This window comes from Annulohypoxylon truncatum, assembly GCF_022578515.1.
Source record: "Annulohypoxylon truncatum strain CBS 140777 unplaced genomic scaffold F4807scaffold_12, whole genome shotgun sequence".
Taxonomy (NCBI): Eukaryota; Fungi; Ascomycota; class Sordariomycetes; order Xylariales; family Hypoxylaceae; genus Annulohypoxylon; species Annulohypoxylon truncatum.
This window is the reverse complement of record NW_025953798.1, coordinates 860,240-887,362: the sequence shown is the minus strand read 5'-3', so window position 1 is coordinate 887,362 and position 27,123 is coordinate 860,240. Positions and strand designations below refer to the sequence as shown.

Below are 27,123 nucleotides of genomic sequence, written 5' to 3'. Positions count from 1 at the left end.
GCCTTGTCATCCAGCATATCTGCGTAGTGCGTAGTAATGGAAAACGACAAGAGCAATCAACCATCCCTGCATTCTTTTCTCCGCAACATATCCCAGCCCTTATCTTGTTGAAGCCCGTATTGGTTCAAACAGTCCATCGTTGCTCAAGTGTAGTCGGGTGTGAGGTGCTGAATAGTGGCGGCAGAATGAATGATATTAGAACTCCAGGAAGAATCCTGGAGATCGGAAGCGTAGGCGCGTCTCCGACATGACCCGGGTTACATCATCATCCCAGGGGATGCCGTCGTGGTCCTCGATCGATACGAACTCATCGCCACAAGCTGCGTATTGCTTTCGTAGACGCGACTCTCGGACCTGGTTCATCACGGCACGGAATTTCTCGCTGCGGAGGAGCATGTAGAGTTGAACCTTCTTGCGCGATGCTTCGAACTGGGCATCATGTTGTAGCGTGGTTACCTTCGCTTCGGGCTTGACTTCAGGGCCTAGGTTGATCTTCTTGACTTGGAGTTCTTCGTCGGATTCCGACTTTCTCTTCGTAGTGTGCGTCTTGTCACCCGGTGTCTTCGCATCGGACTCGGTGTCGGGGCCTGGCTTGGTATTCTTGACTTCAGGCTTCTGCGCGGGGCTCTGTGCAGACTCGATCATCTTGCAAGCTTCGCGTCGGAAACGAAGCTCGTCGCCCATCAACTGATTCATCATCGGCTTCCACAGGAACGACAACTCTTTGCGCTGCCGATCCACCATGAAACCCTCCATCGCAGGGTCACTGATCGCCACATTCTCCATCTTAACCAAGATCACAATGCCAGGAAAGGGGCGGTATAGGGTCGGGTTTGCTTGCGGAACCATGGAGTTGATCTTTACCACCGGCATAAAATATCCGGGTTGGAGGTATTCCGATTTGAAGAACGCTCGTTGCTCTCCGTCGCCCTTGGAAACTCGAGAAAAATGCAACTCGCTCTCAAAGCGATCATACGGGGGTTTGATGATGACCTTGGTCTTAGCGAGATATTTCTCTAGAAAAGCCTTCTCGACCTCGGCCTTCCATGCCTTGCATACTTGACGGAATTTGCACCAAAGGTAGGGCAACATGTAGTCGGGCATGTTCTCAACTAGAACGATGAAAACCTCGGGCGGGAAAGGCTGCTTGTAGGGCTCTACCGCGGTACTGGCAGAGGCTTGATCTTGACTCGAAGCCATGTTGATGTGGGATAGAAAAGCGAACTATGAGAAAGAAGTTATAGTATAGCTGAAGAGGTTCCTTATGCAATAAGGTTACCAGAGAATGCCTTCAGTAGAAGGCGAAGATGTGGTTGTGGCTCACTTTTCACCCCCAAGGAATTTGCAAAATGGATGAAAGGTGTAGAGAGAAAGATTTAATTTCGCAGGTCTGCTTTTTTTTCCTTTGCAGTAACTGCGAAGGTGACTACCGCCATAGAAGCTAGTAGTAGCCAGCTGTTTAGGCCCTGAACGAGAAAATGAATCCATTTCAAAATACCTAGGTAGGTGCCAAAACCGTCAACAGAAGTGTCGTCGATGTACCCAGCCAAGTGTACACTGTTTACGGAGTAGATATTCTAGAAATAGTGGTCTAGGTACATGTATATCTGCTATCGTCTTCTTTCTCATAGGGTTATCCTTTATATGATGTTGGCTAGCAGCTAACGTCGTAGTTTCAAGAGTAGCTAGAAACGAGCAGCATGATCGCTAAGTTTGCTGTCGTTGTTGCTATACCACATGTTCCGCGAATGTCAATAAAAGTAAAATATGGTGTAGATATTTCCCCCTTTCTAGTAGGTAATTAAACGTTGGGTCGACTCGTAGGTCTTCAGGTGTTATAAAGGAAGTTTAATAGTCCATAATATCCATATTAACAAGATATAACTAACAATTACTAAGCAAATACTTAGGTAGATACTGTGTATAAATGTACATGTACTTGTAGTATGGGTATGTGAATCTATCCTGAGCCACGAGACTTAAGTGTTAAGGTTAGTGAGGATGTTTAATATACTAAGATATTAACGTGGCCAATACATATGAAGGCATATAAAAGCCTAATTTTTAAAGAAATTTAGTTTCGTTCTACTGAACGGTTTAACATTCATGGGCGACCTCAATTTCCACTAGAAAGTTGGAAAAGGTATGTTTGGTTAGTACTTGTTCTTGAAGTGTCCCTTTAAAACTAGCATATGATTTCAAATGCAAGTAAAATTTATTGCACTCCATCGATTACCCATACCTTTAATAGGCACGAGGATGATATTAAGCACAATTATGTAACTCGAAATAGAATTATTGTATGGACAGTTTTCACAGGATAGATAAGTCATAAGGATGAACGAGACTTCGTAACTAACCACACTATCTTATTAGAAAACAAATTTAGCTGGAAAATCGTGCGTATTCATATACGCCCTTCTAATAGGACGAAAGATATGGGAATGAAAATGAAAATAGTGGAGGATAAGAGATATCAAGTTCTCACAAATCTGGACATGACCTTTAGAAACCCCTTTCAAAACAACATAGGAAGTCACAAAATTCATACTTCGATTCTCAGTAGTGGGTCCTTGAGAAAAGGGATATCATAAAAGGCCAGTCACACTAACGCTTCCATTCAAGTGTTCTTCCATTTGAAGGATAGGCCGGGTCACGTCAAGCGCGGCCCGGCCCGAGACCGGGAAATACGGGTCTGCCGGAGCTTAAGGTACAAATTCTAACATGGATGCCGAGCGTTCTTTCAACATGATGATGAATTCACCCGTCTTTCGTTCTAGCCTTATTACGGCTAAGTCTGCATACTTGGGGCAAAATTGATAACCTTGTAATTTGTCACATGCTTTGGTTTTCTACAAATGACACTTAACATGGCTACATCCGTGGATGGTGCTTAACCAACACTCTTTGGGTTGCAATTCTAGGCATTTCCAAAAGATTGGCAGATATCAGGTTCGTGATTTGTAGTTACTATAGATATATGTTCGTAATGGCACGAGGGTATATAGCTCATACAAAAATCCTCACTCATGCACCACCATCAATATCTGGTATCAACAACTCGTAACCCAACATTACCCAGCCAGCCTTGAGTGGCTATATTACAACCCATATAACCCACTGCAGTATATTTTAACAGATTTACAATAAATTGTTACCTCAAAGGAAATATTAAACGTCAGTGCGCTTCTCTTCGAGTGCGACGGTTGTTGGTATAACATCCTCCGGTCTCTCATCGCTGTATTTGAGGTCCGTCTCGAGAGCGGTGGTATCTTTTATCTTGAGGAAAATGATCGGAGCGGCAACTACGAGGGAACCGGCACAAACAGCCCACTATTATTGGTTATTAGCCAAGGATCCAAATCTATTTGGCAGAATTGAAGTGTAAACTTACCGTTGCGGCGAATAGAGTGTTGTACTCGATATGAACACCGTCTAACCGCCAAAAGACTGCAGCACCGGCTGACTGGAGACCCTTGTAGAAGCCAGCCATGTTGGCAGTTCTTCGGCCAGAGTTGGAGAGCGCTCCCATGTACCTAATGACGAAGTTAGACTTTGTTCATCCAATCAATCAACTACTGTGGAACTTATGGACGTACCAGTAAATGCATGTCTGCCAGCAAGCATCGTAAAAGCCGTAGAAGATGTAGAGGAACATGGGGCCGAGGAATTTAGGGTCGGTCCAGTCAATCTTTTGGCTCTCATAAGATGGTTCCGAGGTGACTGCTCGCGAAACTTGTTGCCTCTGCCACGCGTATCCACCACCCCAGATGACAAAGGTTAGAGTGAAAAGTGCACCAAAAGAGATTTTGGCACGCATCGAGCGTCGGATCTTGGGGAAATCGAGGGCATATCCGAAGATAACGGCCCCAAAGATCTGGGCAAGCCAGTAAAGCAAGTTGTTCAGCGAGCGAGCCCTAACGTTGAAGTGGGCAAGGTTGAGCCCGTTCTGCTGATATGTGTAGAAGATGTTGGATGCGAAAAACATAGGGAACAGAGCAACAACCCAAGGACTTAGGGAGATACATTCCCAAAGACCGATGAGTTCACTCTGCCAAGTTGGGTTCTTCATAATGATAACCCTCGAGCCATCGTCTCGAATGACCTTGTCGGCGTTGACGAGGAGAAAAGTGAGAGCAGCACCAACCACCATCAGAACAATGAAACCAACGTAGGTACCATCTGTGACCGTGCCACCGGTGTTGTTGATATTCTGGCCGAGAGGAATCAAGCTACCGATGACAGCGCCGAGGTTGAAGATAATCCAGAACCAACTGATGTATCGGCCCTTAGACTCCTCGGGCGGGTAAGACATCATGATAGCGCCCTGCGCAGTCCAAAGCAAACCGGCGCAAAGACCCAAGAAAGCACCAGCAAAAATAACAAAACCAACATTCTGCGTGTGGTTGTAGCACAAAAAGCTGGCAGAATAAATGCAGTAACCCAAGCCGCCAATACCCAAAGTTGTCTTGACACCGACTTTGTTGGCGAAGGAGCCGGAAAAGAAGGCAACAACGGCGAAGACGGAGTAAAGAGCGGTAGATGCATGATCTTGGACGGTGCCGTCGATCTGACCACCACCACCAAGACCACCTAGCGCATTATACATGCCAGGGCACAGGAAACACACCAAGGCCACCATCAGGAGTTGTATCTTTGGCGACGCATACCATATTTCCTTCTTGCCGACGCGAAACCCCTTGTATATCCAACCATCGGGGCGCGCTTCCGGGGCGTGGGTGCTGAGATCGGAGTGAGGTTCGGCCTCAGCCCCAATCGTCCCCTTCGCATCTGCCATTTTATAGCTTTTCGAAAATCGCTTAGCTATGTGGTTGTCGATCGAATGTCTAAGCGATTCGAGATATGGTCGAAATGAGCTCCTATTAGAAGACCTACGATTGTTGAATGTCAGCTCATATGGTCATCACAAATCCCATAATGCGCAAGCTGGAGAGAAACATTATAAAGGACAACTGCTTAAGATGTCTACGTGCATGTGAATGAGGCTAATTGCGTACCTTATTCGAATTGTTAATCGCCGTCGCGGCTAAATAACTCGACCTTTGAAGTTGACAGGAGATGGAAAGAACAAAAGAACTTCTCGATGCGCCGAAGCGGGCATGGGAGATAATATAAAATAATCATTGTACTATGGTACCTACATGGGCCCTCACTAGTCAGATAAGGCGATGTTTTGATTAATACGATGTATGGCACGTGTGAAATAAGAAAATAACATTACTTATGCATGTACTAGGCGATGTACTGCCTACCAAGACCACGCCAACCAACCAACAAAGGCATGGGATTCTCAAGCCGCACCTACCTAACCTAGCGCTGATCGGATGCTACCTGGTGCATAGCTTTGATACTTCGGTACATGCGTTCTGGCCTGGATCTTCTCGAGTCTGGTATGGATGGGTTGCCATGGCACACAAGCTGACAGACCCTGACAGGTATGGTAGCACCATCAGCACTCAGCCGAATCTCTCCAGCTCCGGAGGGTGATTTGTGAATGTTGCTTGAGATGATGGTTACGTGACACGGCCGGCATTCGCATATCTTTTGACGTCTGGTCCGCAGCGCGGGACGAGACGAAAAAGCATCCAGGATGTAGGACCCTCCACTAATAAGATTTAGGGTTCTGGGGATGCTGGGGCGCGGAAAGTGCGCTAGACGGCTTATGGCCGAGTAAAAGTGGGTAAGATTTTAGATGATCCTTCGCGAGCTCCGTCCCCTAGGTGATAAGCCTATCAACTCAACCAAGCCGTACGATGCTATCGTATAGGTGCTAGAGGAATCTCGTGTTTCTTTGAATCGTCTCTAGAAATAGAAAACTGATGCTAATCGTAAGCGATCCGACCATCTCATCCATTGTGAATCTATCTTTGCGCATTTCAGCATAGATCATGTGGAAACTTAATTGAAAGGTGAAGAACAGATCGAAAGGCCCTTGCCGGACGAGTGTGACAAAAACCTTGAAATTCGTCTAGATTTTCTTCTCCAATCCTTTGAGCACTATCCCAACCTGGATAGTTCGCGAGATAGCCGATAAGGAGAAGATAGCGGCGGACCGAATGTGGAAACCATGCCGTCTCTGATTGGGTGTATCGAATCCTAAGTCACAAGCCAAACTATGTACATGGCAATTGAGAGTTGTCATTGGCTAGAAACCCAGACATGGCTCTGTCCGGGGAAGGAAGTTACTTCTACTACTGTATGTCTCTAAGTTTGTTCTTGGAGAAGGATTTCATTAACGTTCGGTTAGACAAGACTTTCCTCCTTATTCGTCTAGGCTTACATTCGTTGGTCACTTGTGCCTCTGCCATATGTAACGTTGCCCAGTTTTCCTTCTCCTCGCTCAGCATTTCCTTCATGGGAATAATTAACGACCAACTTCGCAGGAGGCTTTTTTTTTCCAACTAGCAAATGTCGCTAGCACCCGAAATTTACAATTGTACCTCGATTGGTAACTGACTGTTACGATGCATATCATTCGACCCGGTGCTTTGGTAATGTTACAAAGATAACAGATCCGCTGCATCTTAGTCCACGCGAAACTAGGTAGGTATCAGTTATGAGATGGACCTAACCTTACTTTACTTAAGCATATTTGATCAAACTCTAGATCGAAGTAGGTAGGCAGTTAAAAAGCTTACCTTATCGGCGTCGAGGGTTATCACCAAGAGAATATTACTCATGTGAGACACCAAACCTACAGTCGCATTCCGTGGTAACACAGGAATCTTAGGTCCGAATTGCCTTCCATGGCTCTTGCATACCTAATGTCGCCGTATGCAAGTGTGTGAGGTTACATCCCACGGTTCAACGCTTGATCACACGTCTGCATCTCCAAGAACCCATCATGTACGATTGTGACGGATTACGATTCCAGATTAGAATGATACCAGAGCAAGCAGAATTATGATTGTTCTTACAAACAACAAACCTCGCCTACTATATATTAGGTAATCAACTCATTTCCAAGTTATGCAACTCCCGGCTCTCTGGTAAGCACAAGGAAACCCCAGCTTCCAATATGCAGGGCCGAATTTCTTTTAGGATTATCCCCCTTTGATCAAATACAAGGCAAATAGCTTCGGAGATTTTTCCATATCGTCATCTAAACACTTCTACGAAAAAAATCTAGATATGAAGAAAGTTATGTAGCCTAAGAAAACACCCTTCGAAGATAACGCGATCGCTTTCTCATTGTACGAGTTGAAATTGTTGGTAAAGATTACCTACGGATACTTATCACAACGAAACATATGAGCATCTCGAATAATGTGAACTTATTTCTCGATGCGGGGAAATCAGCTTCGTCTTGTCTTACTATCACAACTACTACACGTCATCGCCATCCCACAGGCCAAGGACAATTGCCCCCCTGAAACTTATCTAGAGTCATTCTACACGATATGGCGAGGCTCACAGAGCCGCATTGAAGCAGGATGAAGGATAATACCTACATGAGTACTATCTGACTGGATTACCTAAGCCTCCTTTTCTGCTTAGTCCACTCGCAACGTTGTACAAAGTTCCTAGGCAGATCCGGGGTACATAAGCAAAATACAACGGTGCCTACCCCAACTCTATTTAAAGGTATGCTGTAGCTCCTCCCGTTTGGCGCATTCTAGATTCAATTCTGGTCTCGGTCGGATAATTTCTTGAAACATTTCCTTCATTTTAATAGTCGTCTGATTACTCACAAATTCGGCAGGCATGTCACCCTTTCTTGCAAACGTAAGCCTACTGCCAACACAATTACAGAATAGTTACAGTGGTTCATGTGACACAAACGTTCATCAGGGGGCACTTTCTAGTAAGAAATTCTTGTGCTAATAGAAATTCCCTATTGCTCTATCGAACTATGGCTCAAGAACAGTATCTCGTTCTCCAAACTCCATAATCAACTGCATCACTTATCGAATTTCATACATATGATGAAGCTGAAAGACGCCAAAGTCATATTTCTATTAGTTATGCTATTTTAAGACCCATCATTGGCCACCTACCTACTTAGGTTTTTGTTAAGCTTCTAACACCAAATGTAATTAAACGCCCACGCAAGCAGTTCCTATAGGAATCACAAGATAACCTTCCCAAACGTTAGGGACTCATGAAATCACTTTGATTACCGACTCCTTAGCCCTCAAACTACCTGAGTTTCTTGAACTAGATACATACTTGCTGTATCTAGGTTCAGCATGTAGTCATCTATCCATGCCAAAGGCCACGTTGATGGATGTGACGGACCACGCCACAAGCAATCATATACACCGTTTACTACCACCATAACGCCACCAACAAGCATGTTGGATGATTCTGCTAGTGACCGTAAAGTTTTTATGAAAGTCTCTCTAACATATATATGTATATAAACTCTCACGCTAAGCATTGTCTTTGACAGACATTGCGGTAATCTAAGTCAAGACCAGATGCTTAGTCTTGAGTCGAAAGGTTGAACGCACCGGAAACTTGATGACATTATGAAAACTAATCAGAAACATTGGGATGTCTTCGGGTGTTGTATTGGCACCGGCGCTTTTGTGCGCACGTTGAGTTATGTCATACGATCATAATACATCCCTAGACAGGATTTGATGTGTAGATGCACTGTAGGTCAAGCCTCATTTTGGCCTCTGAGAGTCCACCTATACAAAGTTACCTACGCCAGTCAACAACCCACGGCGGTACTGGTTTAAACAAATGCGCGAGGAAATTTATTAGAAATTCACGACAACCTCTCAACCTAAAGACACCTCTGTTATCAATGGTAATTAAATATCTTAAAACATTCATAGAAATATCTTAAAACATTCATAGAAATATCTTAAAACATTCATAGAAATATCTTAAAACATTCATAGAGCATCACCAGATCTCGAGTTCATATTATAACACATGTCCTAATACGTCATGCCTTTATTTTGACTCTAGGCAGATTTGGGTTCAGCAATGATATTGTGCTTTTGATTGATAAGTTTATCCTCATGGCGCAGCATGCTAAGGTAGTACATCCATATCTCCCTGGACCTTATACAAACACCTTATACAACAGGTTGTTCCCAATGCGGTTGGCGGACCCGTGGACATTTCGTATATCCTCCCTGATATTTCCTTCCGTCCCCCACCCCCTCAAACATCCACGTCACAACCCAAATGCTTTTCCCGTTGTCCTGCGAATGCTGCCTCAAGGTATGCCAAACTCCGCCGTCTTTTTATTTCGATCAAGTGTAATAGTGAATGGCCGAGTGCTCACTTAGGGGATCCACTTCCGTGAGATTCGTCCGCCGGATGATATGTGTGTGACTAAACAATATGTGTCGATAATAGAAGTGCTAAGGTCATTTCCGTTTCCCTGCCTGTAAACGCCAGTGACCAGTATGGATCGTTAAATGATGTGTAAACCGATGGACCAACCGTCCAAAATCCCCCCAAATGCTTCATAACCGAATAACAAAACAATAAACGACAGGGGTATCAATAGATGAGATGAAATGAGGAGTTAAGAGGATAGTAGTAAAAAGTGGCGGAGAAAGGTGAGAAGGTAATGGCAATAACTGTAGATCTACTGTCACAACAGGAATTTGAGTGTAGGGTATTAGGTGGAAACGGTGTTGTTATGGTGACGATCTCTTGACATCCAGCCGAATAAGTCAGCTTTCTGACCAGATGGCGTAGTAGCCGCGCCATCAATCGGGGTCTTAAGGAGGCTCTCTCGAGGTTCAAGTAACAGACTCTTCCGGTAGTAGCTGACTTGAACATTGCCCTGATCCATTTCTTTAACTCGGGTTACTTGTGTTTGAATCCATTCCTGCATGTCAGGAACTTCTGTGAGCCTATAAGGGATCTGGAATCGCTGAAGTTCCCCGATAATCTTAGCAGTCCGAGTGTGCTTGTCAAAGTTAATCACCGTCAAGCCAGCATCATTTGCGCCAGCACTAGGTAGTTGCTTCGTGGGCGGGTTGCCAATATCAACAAATGTTAGATCAGTTAGGAACATGCCAAGGAACGGTAGACACGGGGGAACGTGGCTCTGAAGGCGAGCTCGAAGCACCTTGTTATTGTTGGCTGGTTCGACGATGGCTTGTAAGGATTTCAACATTTCCCGGCGTTTCGGGCTCACGAGGTCCCACGTCTTTCGCAAGCGGCTAATGATCGAATTATTTAGACTGCATACGATAGACATGAGGCCATCATAGTTGTTCAGCTCTAGGCATTGGTGAGCGATCTTGATCCACTGCTTGATGACCACTGCCCGCTTTTTAACTTCCGGGTACTGAAGGATAGTATCGGCCACGAGGTTAGATAAGTCAGTTGAAAAGCTCGACATTGCCTTCACATTGGGCGAGGAAGCACCGTTCTTCTTCATCCATTGCGAACCCAACAGCTCTTCTGGCATGATTGAGCAGAATATGCTCATTTGCTTGAGAGTTAGTTGGCGCGCGATCTCAAGGGGTTCAAAGTCAAGGAACGAGGGGCAGCTGCCTCCCGACTTCCAGTTATTGAGTAAGCCATGCTGGCTCTTGGATAAAATAGGATTTGGCAACGGCGTATCGACAGGCACGTACTGAGAGATCGATGTACTCGTCTTTCCCATAGAAGATACTAGACGAGGGACAAGCGAACCGTCCGTAGTAGAGACTCGTTGCGAAAGTTCTGTGATGCGTTTGCCTGCAGAAGGAAGAAGAGGTCCGAGCTTAGATTCGGCAAAGTGTTGAATAAGCGGAAGCGCTTCGCGATCAGTTGAATCGCGCCAATGCGATTCTAACCATCCTTTCAAGACGTTGTAGACACGTAATCTTACCGGGCTTGCCGTACTAGGATTTTCGCCCACGTAATCGAAACGTTCAATAAGAGTTTCAGTTAGCCTAGTGGGCGTGCAGAATAGCCTAAACGTGAGGTAGAAAGCGGAAACGAACATGGCGTCTGGTGTCGCTTCATGAGTCGTGAGTCGCTCTACCAAAGCAGGCAGTGAACCGCCGGTAACTTGGCCTTCCTTATTAAACATCAGCTCGTGGGCGAACGTCTTCTCTAACAATTTTGACTCTAACTCGTCAACCTCCTCGCTTACGCTAGAGCTCGCCGTGGTGCTCATATCCGATAGGGAGGGTTGTGTTTTGGGTACAAGTGTATGATCAGGTGTAGTGGCACGTGTTGAGGTATCAGAGACCATGCTAGCTTCTGAATCACGGCTAAGATAGGTACTGTTGCTCCCGGAACTAGAGGCGGTACCTGTGTCGGACCGAAATGAAGTATGATATTCGCCATCATGTGAAGTCTCTGTCGCCGGGCTGTACGGTTCGTCCACAGAAAGAGAAGTTGTGAGTCTCGGAAGCGCCGGGAGCGAAGGCCGAAGGGAGGACACAGAAGATGCCATGCTTGAGGCCGCATCATCTGTAGTCATAGAATGAGGCCTGGATGTCGGGGGGGAGGCGTGTTGTTCAGCGCTCGGCTGGTCCCGTGTCAAGTCATTAACCGGTACATCGGGAAGAGGTTTATCCATAGAAGAATGAACAGAATGGGTAGGCCTTGGCGATGGTTCAGACGTCCTTGATTCCGAAATTGTTGACTCAGCTGGCGTGCGAGGCCTGCTTTCGGACACAGCTTCAAAAATGCCTAGGTCAATGTCCAGATTTCCATTCTCAACCTCAAATTCGAAATCTCCAATCCGCTCCAAAACCCATTTGGTCTTTGCGACACATTCACCAGCCGCCTTGACACATCCGGTAGCAGCAAGAAGAAGCCTGCTGTTGTCCTGCGGAACAATTAAGTCATCACCGTCAGGTCCTCTGTTACCTAAAATTTCACGCGCTGAGTATACCAAATCTCTAATGCGGTCGTACATGGCAACGCGTGACTGTCCTAACGTCTCCGAAACAGACGTGTTGTGGTCGCATATTGCGTCGATCACTGCAAAGAGTTGGCCACCAGAGATGACCGAATGCTTGATGGCGAGAGCAAGTTCCGGTCGAGATTGCGATTGGACGTGTAGCCGGCCAATGAAGGATCCAAGGTGCGACAAGAAAGTATCGTGACAGGAGTTAAGCCGCTCCGAAACAAGCTTCTGCGACTGCGACAATGGCGAAGGACCGGCTAGAGACACCCTGTGTGATATACTAGCCGATAATCGATTCCCCTGTAGCGGATTTATCTGAGACATCCGATTATTCGCTGCGTTACCAGACGAGTAAACGCGTGACAAACGCTTATTGGCTGATTCACTTGTTTGTACGCCCTCGGTAACTGGTGGTGCTAGCCCTTTGGTGGATCCCGCTTCGATGTCCGCCCGGGAAGATGCAGCTTGGTCGTCCCCTTGGCCGTTCTCGAATGCCGTCGACTCCAAAGGTGGCGTTGGTGGAACAAACGATTCCTCGACAACAGTTGCCATTACTGTCACTGCCGGCGCGCGTAACTGCCTATCTTCTTCAATTAGGTCGAGAAATCGAACTCCCTTCACGACGATCTTGAAAGCTTTCAGGATCATCTCGTCGATGATGTCGTTAACATCGTCGGTAGATTGCGTTAGCCCTCTTAATGTTTCCTGCAGCCTCTTCGCAGTCTTCACCAAAGATGAGAGTTCGGAAAGCAGTGATTTTCTGCCTCGTCGCAGGCTTTCACTTCTCTGTATTGTAGCTGACTCACGAGTTAAACAATGCGTGCGTTCCTAAAAAAAGGATTAGTCGCAAAAGATCGAAAGAATGATTAGATGACGAGGGCTTAGCTTACCAAAAGATAGCGCACGCCCGCAATAATGCCCTTCATGAATTCCTGGTTACCAAAGATGTCCCGGTCATTCGTTGCCGTGCTTCTTAGTAGATCCCAGAAATTCAAGAGCGCCTTCAATAAGTTCCTCATCTCGTCGGGGTCGTATGCTTCGCAGTAATTCGTCGGTAGCCAACCTCTCGCGCCGGATACAAGTAAAGTCCCGTCAGCCCATCCATTGGTGTGGATCGAATGAACCAGGACTACATCTCCTTCATTCAGCGGTAACGTAACAGTCGAATCAGTCATAGCATATGTCGGATGAAACGGGTAGAAAGCTCGCAGGAAGTTGTGGAAGATAGGATTTGATGGCGTCGGTTGGGGGATTAATTCTTCCTGCGAATCATTGGGAGTTGAGGGCGGAGTTATTTGGGATTGAGAGTATGGGTTTGTGGATGCCGCCGACTCACTCCCATCATCCGAATCCTTGGCTGCATTTTCGGACCGGCTTTTATTGATAGTGAGAGGCGCCACTTGGAGGCTCGCTCGCATAGGTTGGTCATCCAGCATCATGATTGCTGCAGAACTGCGCTGTAGAGAACCATGGGAACAAGTTGTTGCTGTTACTTTCGCAACAGCTGAGGACTGTAGAGGAGATATCTAACCTCCTCGGAATGCAGGTGTTCTATTGGGCCTGCTTCGTGTGTCGGGCCTTCCTATAAGCTTTCGAAGTCCAATAACTTTCCAATACCATAAACAGTAGAATCAAGGAGGTGGCCCCCAGGAAAGTTTGTCGTGATATTGGTGTCAGAGTCACTACCTTGCTAGGTAGGAGCAGCGTCAGGAGGCAATCAGAAGGTCCTGTGCTAAGAAATGAGGGATAGGTTAGTACGCGAACGTTTGTTGTTTGTGAGTTTGGTTTTCAAAGCAATCTGAAGACATGGAGGAATGAAGGGAGACCAAAGTAAGTAGTATCGGGTCCTAGGATGATGGGAGGGGCCCAAGCTAGGAATGTCGAGATTGTCTAGGCTTAGCTAAACAAATTCAGGGTATGTTCTCAACGCCGAGTTTCAGGCCTTATTCGCTATGACGAAGCCCCTTCCACTAAACCGGTAACATGCCAGAAGTACCTAAGAAGATCCTTTCCTCTGTTCCACCATGCGCAATTGGAAGTCGGAAGGGAACTATGCCACTATGCGTACCTCGTGGATTTTGATGCAACAACCCGGCAAACGGAAGACCATCGGGAGCGATCTTTTTCGTACAAAGTCGAGAAGATTCGTAAAAGAAAAAAAAATTGCAATTTACCTTTACTGCGGTCGTCCACTGATGAATCCAAGAAGACACCTAAATTAAAGCTTTTCTTTTTCAAGAAAAAGCTAAGTTGGTAGGTACTTGAGGTTAGTGACGAGAATTATTCGAGACGGTTCCACCAGTTTGCCAGAAGGTCCGAATTCTTTTTCTTTTCAAGTCGCGTTGTCTTTAATCGCAAGTTATACACTTTGCTCTCCAATGCGATCTAATTATTATTTGCACGATCAATTGACAGAATAGATGGTAGAAAAGTGACAGAAGTATTCGTGATCGATGAATATAACGAGAGGTCCAAAGAAGTATCAATAGACGTGATCAAGTGGGGATGCGTGGGAAAGATGTATAGACGGATAAAAGACGGATGCGTCGTATTGTACTCTCGGATCCGTGCGATGGACCTTGCGTCGAATCTTGTGCTGTCGCGAATAGTTGACTTCCAATGCAAAATGTCAAACCGAACTTGTGTATGTATGTGCGTAGGTGCGTAGGTGCGTGGGTGCGTATGTATGCAAGTGTTGAATTAGGATATATCTGTGTAAGTGGTAAGTGGTAAGTGTGAAGAAAGTGGTAAGACGAAACGCAGATGTTCAAGGTAGGTTAAGGCAGGTAGGGGGAGACGCAGGAGAAAAAATGGAAGCTAACCAGTACGCTCCTGCATGTGTTGCTATCAACTATTATCTTATTATCCACGTTATTGGACCTATCCGTTGCTACCCCCCATGCAGCTATGCCTAACAAAGACTCGGCAACGTTTTTTTAGGCATGATGGACCTGTGTGCCGGGAACATGTACAATATACGTACATCCATACATACTATTTACTATGGATATAATTTATATTGTACTTACGTACAGTTGGAGGTAGGGGCAAGAAGGGGACCGGGGTGCTTCCAGGAACGCAACCATGATGGGTTGGAGCTGTTAGGCTGTTAGGGGAGGTGCAAGCTCCAGTAGTCTAGCACCACTCATTGGCAGGTTCTGGGTAAGCCTTAGGTTAGGACGGCTGCTAATTTGACACCCACTACGACCTAGCAGGGATACAAACTTAGTGGTGGGACGACAGGATACCAGGATTAATCTTGCAGGTGCAGGGTATCCGGGGTTTCCCCAGTCAACAGACACCTAACCTAATTCGGCTATGACAGGGGTATCAGGTCGCACAGTAACGTATACTGTAGCCGAGAACTTCGAGCTTAGTTCAATCGTTCGCGGGAGTTTCCACGGGAGGCGTTTACTCAGCCCATCATCAGCTCCATGCTTGGGTACTTGGTACAATCGACCGCAAAAGATTCTTCAATGTCCTCATGCGACATCCACCTTATGACGTTTTTGTAAACTACGTAATTTTTGAGACTTACGACCAGAAGTCGACAATGATCGCATGTGCTCATTCATGCTGCTTTGAATGCTAATTCATGTAATCTATCTTACGCCATTGGCAATGACGTGTGAGAATTCATCGCGGTGAAAGCGCTCTATTTCCAATGTTTCTTCCAATGGGACTGCTCTTGGTTACAGTTACTTCTAAAGCATCCAATCTACTAGAATATAACCATCCAACAAAGTCTCATAGGAAAAGATACCCCATAAACTTAGATCTCGATTGCCCACGGTGTTAAGCTTTGAATGGGTGCATTTACATTATTGCTGGACCCATGCAGCTATCATACTCCGAGGTCTAACTCTTTTTTCCCTCCTTTTTCCCTTTTCTACGTAATGTAATACCTACCTAACTTAAGAACTATGACTTGCCATTTGAATCAAAGATACGCCTCTAATACTTTTAGCCGAATTAAGATATGTGAATTTTAATAAATAACATAGACTATAATACCTTTAGATCTGTCTGTATAGTCGGGGATTTTGGTGTTAGTGTACCAAGGTCATGAGAAACATGGGCCGTCGTAAGCAACCTAGCGGATCGTACCGTTCTTTGAGAAATATCAAAGTGGTAGAATGGTAGATCCCCTCTAGCCACACAAAGCTGTCCGGCGGAAAAATAAGTCCTAGTTAAGATTTTTGGTTATCCGGATTCCGGTTGGGAAATGAAAATGGTACGCCAGCTCTTGGAGAGGTAGATAGTTGGATATTGAATGCTATGTTAATTGATGACATGGGGAAAAAATACTACGGATCAGATAATACGTGCGGCAGGTACGGGTGTGACTACCTTAGATGGCATGCCTCTCTACGGTATTAATGTTTTTAATTTGCATATATGTACCTGCATATGTAATAGAGGGTAAAGCATACGATCATTGATCCTCACCTACCTACCTGATGTTATTATTGTGTTTAAACTTTGCTTCGGCGATGTGACAGCTTATCCATATCTATGGTTCAATAAAATACTTAGGTAAACCTAATAGGTATCAGACGTAAATTCTATTCCATAATAAAGCCTACACCTATACAAGAACCTTGGAAGTCACACAACATCGCCAACAGTAGCAGCACTGAGAGTCTAGAGCGTGATTATCTTTATACATACATACATCGATATCACATCACCCACTGGATATGTACATATGGCGTAGACCAATAGAATTGGAGACCAATCCATGACGCATGCATTTAGTGCAACCTTATATCTCTATTTGCTCATTGGATTTTGCAACACAATTTTTTTTCGTCAACGCTAATTCCACCACACATCACACACCATCTCGCACCTGTTGCATTGTTACCGCTGAAGAACGCCATTTTTCATCCCGCGTCCCACATCCCGCATACATCGTCGTTCCAATGATCTTCAGGAACAAACCATAAGGGTCCATCAGATAATGAATTGTTCAATAGAATCGCTCCCGACCATACGCGGCACTAGTTGCGCATACATCGAATACCAACCCTACCAATCACATTTTCAAGGCTTTCTTACAGCTTCAATAATACACAACCCACTCCGAAATCCTACTTTGCATAATCTTCTCCTCCTACGCCACAGCGCACCTATAGGCACTTTTAAGGAAGTTTGATTAGTTACGAGTCTCCGAGGCTTGCATTGTCACTATCACCAACATCCACTTGGGGTATCTCTTCAGTTACGTACCACCAGCAAGATCCAGCCCAGAGGATCTAGTACGTCGCCACCGGATCTGACACTATCCAGCTTGTCAGCTCTCTTCGGGGCAGCTCAGTCGTATTCAGACGTAACACATGCTATAGTCGATATAATTGGTCTTGGCCGCCTTACGAATAATGGCGTTGCCACAGTGCCACGCGAACCACACTTGACAGAAAAAGAAAAGTAACTGAGAACGTGCCTTTCGGCCGCTATACCGTATCCAGAGGTATTCTGATACTGTTGGCTGCAAGGGGTTGGCGGCATCCACGCGCACAGCTCAGGGATTTCCTTGTGACAATGTCAGGACCCTGCCTAGCCTGGCAAAAGCTCGAGTTACTAATGCAAGCCTCTTCCATCCTCTCCCGCGTAAGCTCATTGCGACATGTGTAAACTAGGAACACCCACGTTGGCCGAGTTCGGGAGCTCGCCAAAAAAAGAACGAACTTCCGGATCATCGCCAACACTAGATTATGCGAAAGGCCCGGAGCTTCACCCGGTTCACCTGCTTCCGAATTCGATCTTCTCTAGATCAGCAACATCGTTCGGCTAAGGTAGATCGACTCTTCGGAGCAGAGGAGTCTAATACTTCGTACATATTACACTGTTCCGCGCAAAGCCACGGCGCCAAAGGTCTGGCAAGCATAACGGCCGCCACGCATCGCTGCTACCGTATCCTCGAGAGTTAGATTACTTCTTAAGTCGAGCGATTAGGTCCAATTAGCAGCGGATACGTGAGAGTTGCCTTAGACTTAAAGCTCGTATCTGCACCAAAGCCAAAGCCGCAATCTGGGTGTTCTTTCCCCCAATCGCAGACAATACGACCGGCGACAACTAGCTGCGAAATCTATCTCGTCGAAATTATCGACTATTGCCTGCGGTCTGCGGAAAATGTCGTGTAGATATCATAATGCCACGCCCCGCGATGCAGGTCGACTTGGCGAATATTCACCATGTACCAAAGTACTTCTTCTGCTACAGTAACCAGCCTGCCAGCAACGCTGAGAAGCTTGCAACAACCACGCGAGACCGTTGAATCGAAGATACCTATGGAAAAACTAATTGCTAAGATATTAACAGCATCCACCAAGCTACCAAAGAGAGCCGGAGTCCCAAAAGAATTAAGATTATGATTACGAGCGACCAACTCTTTGCCTTGTTCGGATGCCAATCTGGGGAGTAGAGCCGAGAGAAACTCTCCCTCCCTAGTGTCGTCACGAATCTCGACTGGGTGGACTTTAGTTGCCAAGGCTACTATGAATGCGTACATGGACTAACAGAGTTAAGCCGAACGCGTTATTCAGCATCAAAATACCTATCTAGGTCTCAATAACGTCACATACATACTTACTTACGCTACCAGAAGATAAACATCGCGACAAGTAGGTACTGTATCTCCCTATGTAGTTTGCCACGAGGGGAGAAATCATCTATGTAAATAGGTATGTTTCAAAAGAAAAATCTTTCAACGTTTTTCCAATTGATATCGTTTGGGTACTACCACTACATATCACTTTTTACTAACCTAGCAGCGTACCTATCAAGCCTTATGTACCCAGCCTTAGGTACGTTCGTTCGCAATGCGAAGCCAACGTCGGGTCAATGTAATCTTAAAAGCCGACTCCCACGACCTGCAAGATTAGAGAGACTTCCACCCAATGCGTACCGTAAAGTCCGCTTCTAGAATTGACCAGGGAGCCTCTTATGGGCAAAGTCTAGAATACCGAAGGATTGACCCTAGCTTAGCCGGTCTGTAGCGCAAGTCGTCAATTACACGCGTACGCAATGGCCACATTACATCCCAATTGTTAAGTTGCGAGGTCATCGTACACGGACTATCTCTGGATCTGACAGAATACTATCGATTCACCGTCGTCAGGGAACCTCGGCGTACGGAGATCGGTTTGTCTGTGCGCTTTCTCACTGGTACTCCAGCAAGGCAAAGAATTCACAACCTCCCCACCTATCTACTTGATGCTTATCTTTAGCTGCACACCCAAGATGAAATTTGAGAAGAGTCCCGCTCATGCTGACCCGGGAGCGTTCCGGAGGTGCATACAGAGGAGGAAGGTTGGGTCATGGAACGGAAAAATCCTGACGCAATTTCGAGGGTCAACCCTTGGAGATCTAAATGGAATCGCTCCAACCCGAACACATACGCACATACGTTTCGCTTGTCACAACGCATATTTGATCTGAGCAAGGGCCTCGACGAAGTTGATTTTTCAAAGTCGCTAACCCATGCAAAAAATCCAAGCACGTACTCTACAGAGGTTTCTTCTAAGCTGATTGGTAAAGATCTTATTGCTTGAGCACGATTAGGTATTATTCCCCATTGTCAACGGCTATGCTTCGCTACAACAACATTGACGCTTGCTGCAATTCAAATGCGAACCTATATGTAAAACGGCAATCTACGAAATGACATCGACAAAGTAGCAAGGCGTGCGTCAGGCCCGTCTAGCAAACCTACATTCTAAAAGATCTCTTAATCTATTCTACCAAAGGGGAATCATCCGATCGATTCGCCAACTCCCCTGACAGAAGTGACCATCGTACCTTCTCTACGTAAACAACATATACGTCGACTGTCGTATTTCACAGTTGTTGTCAATATGACATCTCTCTCTTCCTTCTCTACACCAAGATACCACACCTGGCGGGAAATTTTTCAGGAGTACGCTCGAACTAGGGCCAACCAGGCTTTCGGGCCCGTCCTACCACTACTAGTAGCGATGCCAGGATGATGTTCGTGTTCTACGATGCGTAGGATTAAGATCCACTCTCCGAAATATTCCAACGGTCCTTCCAAATAAAAAGTCCTGCAAGGGATTTCTCTTGAACCGTACGAATGGGTACCAACGAATCCTGGATACACAGTAAAGACCAAGCGGACGGATTCCAGCTACAATAGCCCGCCGATGAGTATCATCAGCCAGTCAGCGTAGGACTGGTGATTTTTACGTTCAACCTACTCCCTTATTCCTGACCCGAGAAACAGTAACAAAATCGCGTGCGATATTTTCACGGGACAGAATGTCTCACTCAGAACGTGTAAATCATGCCCCTCAGGTTTTGCAATACGTTGTGCCACGAATTCTAATCGACCCATCGACGGAATTTGGTGTCAGGATCTTCCAAGCTACTTCTTCGACGGGATTTGCCGCTTCTCTATCTTAACCTAGGTATACAGTGATTCTTTGCACCGAGTCTTCAGAATTCCTCGATATGGACCCCTAGAGAAGCCATTGGCTCCCTTTCAGTCTTGGAAAGGCTCCTCGTTGTCTAGTACCCATCGGCTACGCCTGGCGTAAACTATAAATTACCTATAGTCTTCCGTCTTTCCATGTCTTAGAACAAGTGCGAGATGAGTGGACTTTGAGTCGCCATTTTGATCATGCCATCATCGTGGCCATTCATTTACATAGTAGCCCTTTTGCCAATGGTTAGGGGCTATGTAACCGGTACTGGCAATTAACCTTTAGAACATGGCCAATCAAATGCAATACCGACTACCTAGCGCAAACCACACGGCTTTTCTAAGACATTAGTAGAACATGTAGTTTCTCGAAGCCAGACTATCCTTGAGCGAACTTCCACGCCGGGGGGCGTAGAACAAGACGAGGCGACGGCTCGAGGCAAGTTGCCGTGATTATTTAGAGACCGTGGCGTAGCCTAATGCGCTTAGCCGAAGATGGCGCCTTGAATTATTTAGATACTTGGATAGGTTGCTACGATAATCATAAATTTACAGGAACCGTTGGTCCTTGCTAACCGTTTACCTGGGCATCCCCAGCATTGGTCCGAAGCTCTACCTAGCGTTCAACTCGTCACATACCATTACCACGATAACCAATCACAGTTCTCAGCCTCGTCGCCCGCATGGAACTACCTCTCGCGGAACTGCCGCTGAAAATATTTGGGTGGACGCAAATGTCATTTCGTGTCATAAATTAGATTAAGTTAGATCTCGCGGATGCGACCTCTGTGAAACGGTGACACCTCGAAGGGCTGAAAGGATGATCGCTCCAGGGATATTTTACAACTCGACATGGACTTCGGATCTGATCTGATTCCGGTCAGTGCATAAGCATAAGCACGGGCTCGAGCATAGAACAGTTGGTTTCGCCTCTCAAGTAACGAAACGAGAAATGATACCAGGTGCAATTAGGTATGTATTATGATCTGTCCTTCCCTTTGATGCTAACGCCTAGACGCAAGGCGAATCACCAATTTGCATTTGTTAAAGACTTACGCAGGTACGGTAACGTCGGATAGCCAATTACCTCGTGGCAATGATCCACCAACGGCATGTCTTGGCAAAGAGGATATCACTCAAAAATCGTCAGCAATCGTATTGGTCCTACTACCACCGGCTCTTCCGGTCGGACTATGTACGTCCGTTACAGAGCAGCATTCTATCCCGTCCAGAATAAAATCAGAAAAAGCTCCCCATGTGCCACCCGGCACTGACTTATACTGTACGTATTTGGCGTATAGTGCGATACAGTGCTAGTTGGTACATGGGGGACTTAATCTGACGCTATTCTGCCCGTCCTGCCGTCCTGAACAGCAGGTATCTGAATTGGGAAATAGGGGTGCCCACCTCAAGTCAGAATCGGGTTGGTCCAGAAACGTATCATCCCATATCGTACTGTATCAGACCTATACACCGTCGCACTGCAAGGCTGAAAAAAAAAATGCTTATTCCTCATTCCGGAAGCCACGCGAGCTACGCAGGTACGCGAATAGCCACGAGGGATTTCCCAATCTAATTATAATTGCCTAACCTACCTCTTTCGTCCCTTCTACGCTAGAAGGGATGGAGACGACGTGGCCGCGGCCCTCTGCGACCCCCTCTAGGGGGCGGTACACGCTGAAGATCTGTATATGCCTGCATCTTGCAGTGCCGATCCCCCCTTCTTCACGTTAGAACCTACACCCAAGAATCTCATCAACAACAACCCGCCCGGCAGTTAATGTTTCCCCCATTTAGGCTGCTGCGACGGTATGATGCAAATCCTACCTACATAGCCGCGTACGCTCTAGATGGATTAGGCAGATAGGCGAGGAAGTTTAACTTCCCCTTTTCTTTTTTTTCTTTTTTAATTCTCTTTCACTGTACGAACTGCTAAATAGGAAGTACAAGGTAGGTAGGTAATTATGGATTATGTATTACTACTATGTACGATTTATTCCGCTGCGGTAAAAAGGCCTAACCCGCTTTACTGCGGCGCATACACGAAGGCCAGCTGGTCCATCTCGTCCCCGTCCTGGCCCAGGTACCCGACGATGCCCCATCCGGACGGCGCGGCGAAGGTCGCGCAGTCGGAGGTCGAGGTGCCGGCTTCGAGGGTCCGGCCGGCGCTCGTGGTCGCCTTGATGTAGAAGTTCCGCGTCTCGCCGCTCTTCTGGCCCTGGCACAGCTCGGCGCTGGTCCAGTACTCGCCCGAGTTAAGGGTAAGCGTCGCGGCATCGCCGCCCGTGCCGCCGTGCGTAAACGTGGTCCCGTCCGTCAGCGTGAGCCCGACGCTGTCGAGGCGGCTGCCGCCGCGGAAGCTGAGCACGCTGGCCTTCGGCGACGTCTTGGACGCGAGCGCGGTGACGTCGGTGAACCAGGTTCCGTGGGGGCCGCCCCAGTAGCCGGATTGGCGCAGCGAGGAGCCGGCCGCCCAGGTGAAATTCACGGTGATCGGGTTGTGGTCGGACAGGATGCTGCCGTTGGACTGCAGGAACTTGGTGCTCTCATAGTTCCAGTACGTGGCCGTCAGGCTGAGGAGAGGGCTGCCGCGGTAGAAGACCTTGTCGACGGTCTCGCACGTGTTGACCAGGCTCGGGTTGTCGCAGATGGACTCGACGGTGGGCACGACGCCGCCGTGGATCAGCTCGACCCAGGTGTCGGTCATGCCGTTCTGCGTGGCGAAGACGGTGATGCCGTCGTCGGGCCGCGTGTACCGGCTGTTGGTGTCGCCGTAGACGAGGACCGCGTTGCCGACGCTGTTGGCGTCGATGGCGTCGGCGACCTGCTTCAGGTTCGCGGCGCGAGCTACCTCGTCGCCGTCCTCGGTTCCCGCATCCGCGTGCAGGTTGTACACGTCGACGTAGACGCCGTCGTCGATGATGGCGCGCATGAAAGTGTACCCCTTGGGAGTCAGGCAGTCGTTCTCAGAGGCATCGCTGCAGGTGGCCCACTTGACGCGAGCGAAGTCCACCCAGTTGAAGTTGGCCAGGGTGTTGAGGCCGGAGCCGAAGGGCACCCCGCCGGAAGTGGCCGTGCGGTACGGGTGCGTGTCGGTTGAGTAGATGTAGGCGTGGTAGTTGAAGTCCTGCGCATCTAGATTTTAGTCCAAGATCTTTGGTTGTTCGGTATCCCGCGGTATCGGTATGTGTGCGTGCTCGGACCTCTCGTTTCAACGAAAGGGGGGCAGGTTGAACGGCACAGGGGGCGGGTTGCAGCAGACACACAAGGATTTTAATGGGGGGGGGGGGTTCAAACTTCAACCGTGTTCCGCAAACCTTCACGTATCATGAATGCAGGGAGAGAGTGTTGGGAAAGGGAGAGAGTGTAGGTATGTATGAAATGGGAAAAATGGGCGTCGCCTTACCTCCTGTACGTTAATTATGTCATAATCGTACTCGGCGAACTTGGCGCCAATCTCCTCCGAGTTGGTCGTCTTGTCTCCCGGGACCTCGTTGCTGTTGAGGATTTCTGGCAAGCCCGCGACGTTCATACTTAGGACGTTGAACTCGCCGCTGGTGGCTGCCAGCGCGCCGCCGGCCGAGATGGCAAGGTTGACAATCTGGTACTTCATCTTTGCAGTGCGGTGCGGTGCGGGAGAGGCGATGGGAAGATCCTATCTTCGTTATCGAAATGTCGATCCCGTTCGAGACCTTTTATGTTGCTATTCTATTTGCCCATCCTCGGCACAAATCCGAGCGGCCCATATTGATGTTGAGATCGATTAAGGCCTGGGGTTTAAGAAAGGTCGTATCTTTCATCTCGCGATGTCTCTATGTCTCCATTCGCTCGGTCTCCGATTCCACAACGGGGAGCTCGACCGGCGTTGTTTCTTCGAAGGGCCGCGGTCGATGCAACGCATTTACCAATCTAGCTGCTGTTAACGGTTATCGCCGCAGAGAACTTGGTCAATTCGTTCAGCTCATGCTCTCAGCCCCTACAATGATTGGCCTTACAGCTGCACTAGCTTACGTATACCTCACTTTCCATTGTTCAAGGTTGCCAAGATTTATCTTGGAGTATCTTAGATCGCCAATCGTCATCGCACGTGAAAGTAGTAGAAATAGTCATGATGTCCGGCATTTAATTTCATTTGAGCTATAGAACCGTCATCTTATTCTTCTGCGCCGCTTAGAGAGTAGGTAGGTAAAGATCTAGTGCTAGTTCTGATCTGGGTATTATCTCGTGGCGCGGGCCATGCCTAGTACCTGAGCTACACCAGATTCATGACCGAGGCCGTGTTAGTAGCAGCAGCATAATAGACTAACAAGTCCCCTATTCCCCACAGCTAGAGCCCTAAATGACGGCAATGCAATACAGAGTAATAAGTAGTCGTCAATGCCCAACATTGTCGTTCCTACTTACTATATGTTGCCAGTCAGTCTAGTCTTTCTAGTCACCGTCCGGTGTGGTACATCGGGCGACGCTACGTCGAGAAAGGGTTTGTCCGTTGTCTTGGTCGGTAACGGCCAAGCATCCGGTTCACGATCGAGGGTGCCAACATCCTCCATGCCCCCATGCAAGGACTGCGCACGTTCTCTACTGTGTAGGTAGGCGTGAGGTTATCACCAACGCAGCAAGCTTAGGGTGAACCCGTTGCGTTGTGGTGTATAACAGGGGCGAAGGAGATCTTATGGTGATCTGTCGCAAGGTTTGCCTTCAACATCAGACTTTGATAGTTTCAGGCTTCAAACATGCACGTCCCTTGGCCACGTGCAGTTCCCAACAAGCAAACGCGGGCACCAAAATGGAATTTTCGGACGATTCGAGTTTACGATGTATCTAAAGGCCGGCGAAACCAGAATCCGGGTCTCGAACAGGTGGATATGGCTATCGTTGATCACAACCTAAGTCAGCGAAGCACGATTTATGTCGCCGCAGAAAGGACCCTAGATGGATTTTGCAATCCCGCTTTCTAGGTTATTTTTCCCGAGAGGTGGGAAATCTCTGGAGTGCAAGGTCTTACTTTGCTACGAATATCATGCCAATGGTTTAGGAATATGATCACGAGGAACTGCAAATGGTGGCGACTATAGCGGTAGCCATAGCATGATTGTCACCATGCACATACTGTTGATCAAGGAATCGATGTGCTTTGACCCTGTGTCTTTCCCTTTGCAGCATCACATGCCCTGAGATTCAGTTGTTTCCTTCGCGAGAGCTCGAGACTCTTCGTGTGTTCCCCGCATATCTTCCTAAAGGTAGAAAGGGAGGGATCTTCATCAACCAGGGACCGGCCTTGGTCTTCGTCACCCCACTCTGCGCATTTTGCATGAATCCGGCCGCAAAGTGATAAGATGAAGATTCCGAAAACGTGTTATATTTCCGCAGTGCCTATTTTCTATCATGCATAGTTGATCAAGCCTTGTGTGCAAACTTCGATCTCTGTCTTCTCTTCAAATAAGAAGCAGGAAGGCCGCGATCTACTCATGCCTTAGAACGCCAGAGACCTTCCCCTTCTAAATGGAAATAATGGCATAATAGTGACTAGATGATCTTTCTAGATAGGTTACGGCCTCTACTCCTGTGCTCTAACCCGCCGGCGGCGCTGCGACATCGGTGTGATGTGATGAGGCTCGGTTTACCCACGATGGATTCCTTCAGTGCCCAAACAAGCCATAGATCACACAGCAAGTCTCCAACTTTTACCGGTCTCGTGGCGCCATATCTCCCATTATCACACCGCTGAATTGATGATTTGCCGCTTACATTGCATCTCTAGAAAGCCCGAGATCTTGCTGTAGATTGACGAAAGCATAGACAATACTCTATCTAACCGTCATAGCCGCGACCCGATCTCACAAACCCCCACTGTCTGTGTGGTCCCCGAAAGCCTATGTGTCTCTATATGCCATATGCGTACTTATGCGAGTAAGAGTTGTATATATTGTACAATCGGAGTACAGTGCGCATGCAATAATGACATTGCCCCTGCATTAAGCATCGCCCGCCTCACTGACGCTTAGGGTCAAGATAGGCCAGTTGAGAGAAAGCCCTGGATTCTAAGCCCCTGCAGGGTGTGTGTGGGCTGGCAGTCTGGATGCGGGGGAGCCTATCCGGGACGACGCCATCTGCGCCATGTACCGTACTCAACTGCTCAGCTCCCGAACTCCAGTGCTGTAAGAGGCAACAGAGTCGCATCCATGGGTAAGAATTTCGCGCAGTGTGGCGGGCAGAGCTCAGCTATGGGCTACCAAATAGATGCTAACGGCAGTACTGCAGCACACTATCGAATTGCTGAGGTCCACCTGTCATCACTCTACTGCTACTACCCAAATAGCTTGGCGCCGTCCATACAGCACTAATAGAACCAGAATCCACCTGTCAAAATATCTAGTTCTTGATTTCCGTACATAACGATATTCCTGTGTGGATGAACGCATCGTGATAGATATTCCATGTATCCGTTTTCTTGCATAAGTATACATACACACAGATACTGATACGGCATGTCTTACGGAATGTATACCTTTTGCAGGCAGGATGCTCGTCGATAGAGGCACTCGGACCTCCAACTTGATCACCGCAATCCTTGCGAGCCCGGTAACATTTCGTGGCTCATGTGGAGGACTTAGGCTGGGGCTTTTAATGGGCGTGTATGTAAAGAGTATGCGGGCCGCTAGATGGGCCATCGTGGACGACGTGCCTTAATCCACTTAGATCGTATGTACGGCGATGGCCTCGGTCGTTTTGTTTACCGGTCGAAGATATGATACAGTTCCTGTGAGAAACATTCTTGGCACTGTGGACGTGGGGCGACGAAACATCTAGTGAGAGGAAAAACTGGGTATCAGCA

General features: G+C 47.3%; 4 protein-coding genes across 4 annotated transcripts; all 4 read right to left on the bottom strand.

Moving 5' to 3' along the window:
- Positions 1 to 195: 195 nt before the first annotated feature.
- F4807DRAFT_459619 (uncharacterized protein) lies at positions 196 to 1,200 on the bottom strand (the record flags this gene model as incomplete). Its single annotated transcript, XM_048001397.1, has 1 exon — positions 196 to 1,200. The coding sequence occupies one exon, from the start codon at positions 1,198 to 1,200 to the stop codon at positions 196 to 198; it is 1,005 nt and encodes a 334-aa protein (XP_047855300.1).
- A 1,919-nt stretch (positions 1,201 to 3,119) lies between these two features.
- Positions 3,120 to 5,037, bottom strand: F4807DRAFT_58486 (MFS general substrate transporter). Its single transcript, XM_048003233.1, has 4 exons — positions 5,019 to 5,037; positions 3,600 to 4,892; positions 3,395 to 3,536; positions 3,120 to 3,333 (listed from the first exon to the last, which is right to left on the bottom strand). Exons 2-4 carry the CDS (start codon positions 4,796 to 4,798, stop codon positions 3,172 to 3,174), a joined length of 1,503 nt encoding a protein of 500 aa, XP_047855299.1. The 5' UTR covers positions 4,799 to 4,892; positions 5,019 to 5,037; the 3' UTR covers positions 3,120 to 3,171.
- Positions 5,038 to 9,375: 4,338 nt separating this feature from the next.
- F4807DRAFT_422610 (ras GEF) lies at positions 9,376 to 13,579 on the bottom strand. The gene is made up of 2 exons (XM_047997699.1): positions 12,736 to 13,579; positions 9,376 to 12,673 (listed from the first exon to the last, which is right to left on the bottom strand). The coding sequence occupies exons 1-2, from the start codon at positions 13,282 to 13,284 to the stop codon at positions 9,608 to 9,610; spliced, it is 3,615 nt and encodes a 1,204-aa protein (XP_047855298.1). The 5' UTR covers positions 13,285 to 13,579; the 3' UTR covers positions 9,376 to 9,607.
- Positions 13,580 to 22,080: 8,501 nt separating this feature from the next.
- Positions 22,081 to 24,388, bottom strand: F4807DRAFT_58350 (mannose-binding lectin). The gene is made up of 2 exons (XM_048003232.1): positions 23,695 to 24,388; positions 22,081 to 23,415 (listed from the first exon to the last, which is right to left on the bottom strand). Exons 1-2 carry the CDS (start codon positions 23,899 to 23,901, stop codon positions 22,315 to 22,317), a joined length of 1,308 nt encoding a protein of 435 aa, XP_047855297.1. The 5' UTR covers positions 23,902 to 24,388; the 3' UTR covers positions 22,081 to 22,314.
- Between the last annotated feature and the right edge of the window lie 2,735 nt (positions 24,389 to 27,123).

Coding starts and splice junctions, on each gene's coding strand:
- F4807DRAFT_58486 (XM_048003233.1), bottom strand. CDS start 4,798: ATGGCAGATGCGAAGGGGACGATTGGGGCTGAGGCCGAACCTCACTCC. Junction 3,537..3,599: donor TGGCAGACATGCATTTACTG/GTACGTCCATAA, acceptor CTTCGTCATTAG/GTACATGGGAGCGCTCTCCA. Junction 3,334..3,394: donor ACACTCTATTCGCCGCAACG/GTAAGTTTACAC, acceptor AACCAATAATAG/TGGGCTGTTTGTGCCGGTTC.
- F4807DRAFT_422610 (XM_047997699.1), bottom strand. CDS start 13,284: ATGATGCTGGATGACCAACCTATGCGAGCGAGCCTCCAAGTGGCGCCT. Junction 12,674..12,735: donor CGGGCGTGCGCTATCTTTTG/GTAAGCTAAGCC, acceptor TCCTTTTTTTAG/GAACGCACGCATTGTTTAAC.
- F4807DRAFT_58350 (XM_048003232.1), bottom strand. CDS start 23,901: ATGAAGTACCAGATTGTCAACCTTGCCATCTCGGCCGGCGGCGCGCTG. Junction 23,416..23,694: donor ACATAATTAACGTACAGGAG/GTAAGGCGACGC, acceptor CTAGATGCGCAG/GACTTCAACTACCACGCCTA.